General features: G+C 50.0%; 1 protein-coding gene across 1 annotated transcript in view; it reads right to left on the reverse strand.

The window, feature by feature from the left end:
* The window catches only part of tmem131l (transmembrane 131 like), a gene marked incomplete at both ends in the record, with an annotated part of 47,523 nt that overhangs the window by 17,125 nt on the left and 27,898 nt on the right, over window positions 1–2,500 (reverse strand). The window contains 3 exon segments of the mRNA XM_080534853.1: window positions 317–398; window positions 1,832–1,937; window positions 2,483–2,500. The exon segment at window positions 2,483–2,500 is cut by the window's right edge and continues 41 nt beyond it. Of these exon segments, the coding sequence (XP_080390979.1) occupies window positions 317–398; window positions 1,832–1,937; window positions 2,483–2,500 (206 nt within the window).

The following is a 2,500-nucleotide window of genomic DNA, read 5'->3' on the forward strand; positions in this document are numbered from 1 at the left end:
GGAGGGAGAGAGAGATGGAGGGAGAGAGGGAGAGAGAGTGAGGGAGAGAGAGGGAGGGATGGAGGGAGAGAGAGAGAGGGGGGAGAGAGAGAGGAAGAGAGAGAGGCAGAGAGAGAGGAAGAGAGAGAGGCAGAGAGAGAGAGAGAGAGAGAGAGAGCGAGAGAGGGAGAGGAAGAGAGAGGCGGGAGGATGGGGGAGGTCATTGGCTAATGCTTGACGGAAGAGAGAGAGAGAGAGAGAGAGAGTGAGTGTGTGTGTGGGTGTGTGAGTGAGTGTGTGTGTGTGTGTGTGTGTGTGTGTGTGTGTAAGGTCTCACCCAGGGAGGCCGTGGACAGTGTGGTTGGTCAGGACCTGCAGGCTGATCTGATTGGAGCATCTGGCCTCACCTGGCAACGACCCTGGAACACACACAGGTAGGCACAGAGTTACACACACACACACACACACACACACACACACACACACACACACACACACACACACTAACCCCAAGCACACCCCATGTATATGGACTACCTAACCTTAAGCTCACAGTCACTTAATTTACCTGGACCTACGAAGCCTATGAATGTTACTCTCTTGACATTTGTGTAATGTGACATAAACTTGAAAACGCACACACGCACGCACGCACGCCTCCATAGAAAATGATATGTGACACAGTCTGGTCATTTGGTCCGCATGTCAGCAACCAATCAAAATGTTCAAAATGTTTTAAAACACGGAACTACGTTTCAACGCTGTTGAGAATCACAACACAAACTCGCTAGTCGAGCCAAAATACTGCAATAACGCAATGGATTGGGTGAGTAATCCCCCACTGCTACCTAGTTAACTACAACACTACTTTACATTGTTAGCAGGCTCACACAACAAGCAGTGTTAGTTGACTGTCTGAGGTGATTTTCAACAACGCTGAAAATGTGTTCACATTGTTCGAAAGAAAAGTCTGATCATTCCATCAGATCCGGAGCAAAGCACTAGAATGTCACATTCTAGAATGTCAGAAAGCATTAGAACGGGTCACAAATGATGTTATGTCTGGGACTTCGCTTGAACCAAGAAGACTGTCAAATGACCTGCAACTGTGGTCTCAGACCAACACACACACACACACACACACACACACACACACACACACACACACACACACACACACACACACACACACACACACACACAGGCCAACACGGTCAACAGAACAACACCAAGGTTACAGTACAACAGCGTTGTTGGAGATAAAGAACCGTAACCGCTATCAACCACTAACGGCACGCTGGACACACAGATAGCACAGGTCCCTCTGCTGACATTCAGACTGACCTCTACAGGCCACCGTAGGTAGACACACACTCAGACTGACCTCTGCAGGCCACCGTAGGTAGACACACATTCAGACTGACCTCTGCAGGCCACCGTAGGTAGACACACATTCAGACTGACCTCTACAGGCCACCGTAGGTAGACACACATTCAGACTGACCTCTACAGGCCACCGTAGGTAGACACACATTCAGACTGACCTCTGCAGGCCACCGTAGGTAGACACACATTCAGACTGACCTCTACAGGCCACCGTAGGTAGACACACATTCAGACTGACCTCTACAGGCCACCGTAGGTAGACACACATTCAGACTGACCTCTACAGGCCACCGTAGGTAGACACACATTCAGACTGACCTCTGCAGGCCACCGTAGGTAGACACACATTCAGACTGACCTCTGCAGGCCACCGTAGACACATTCAGACTGACCTCTGCAGGCCACCGTAGACACATTCAGACTGACCTCTGCAGGCCACCGTAGGTAGACACACATTCAGACTGACCTCTGCAGGCCACCGTAGCCACTTGTGTGAAGTTCTTGGCTTCGGCCCTCAGAAGGACCTGGTTGAACTTCAGCGTGGCGTCCACTTCAGATACCAGCTGCATGTCCTGGACACACACACACACACACACACAGACACACACACAGACAGACAGACACAGACAGACACAGACAGACACAGAGACACACACAGACAGACACACACACACACACACACACACACACAGACAGACACAGACAGACACACACACACACATGGATACAGACGCACACAGACAGAGACACACACACACACACACACACACACACACACAGACAGACACACACACAGACAGACACAGACATACAGACACACACACACACGCACACACACACACACACACACACACACACACACACACACACACAGACAGACGCAGACAGACGCAGAGACACACACACACATGGATACAGACGCACACAGACACAGATGCACGCGCGCGCACACACACACACACACACACACACAGACACAGATACATAGACACACACACACACACACACACAGACACAGACACAGTTAGGTAATATATTAAACAACATAGACAGATGATAGTTCATGATCCAATTTAGGAGACCTGGTGATGAAACAGGAAGTAGCGGTCTTCCTTACCTTCACATACAACATCCT

Source organism: Nansenia antarctica, assembly GCF_963989245.1.
Source record: "Nansenia antarctica genome assembly, chromosome: 6".
NCBI lineage: Eukaryota > Metazoa > Chordata > Actinopteri > Argentiniformes > Microstomatidae > Nansenia > Nansenia antarctica.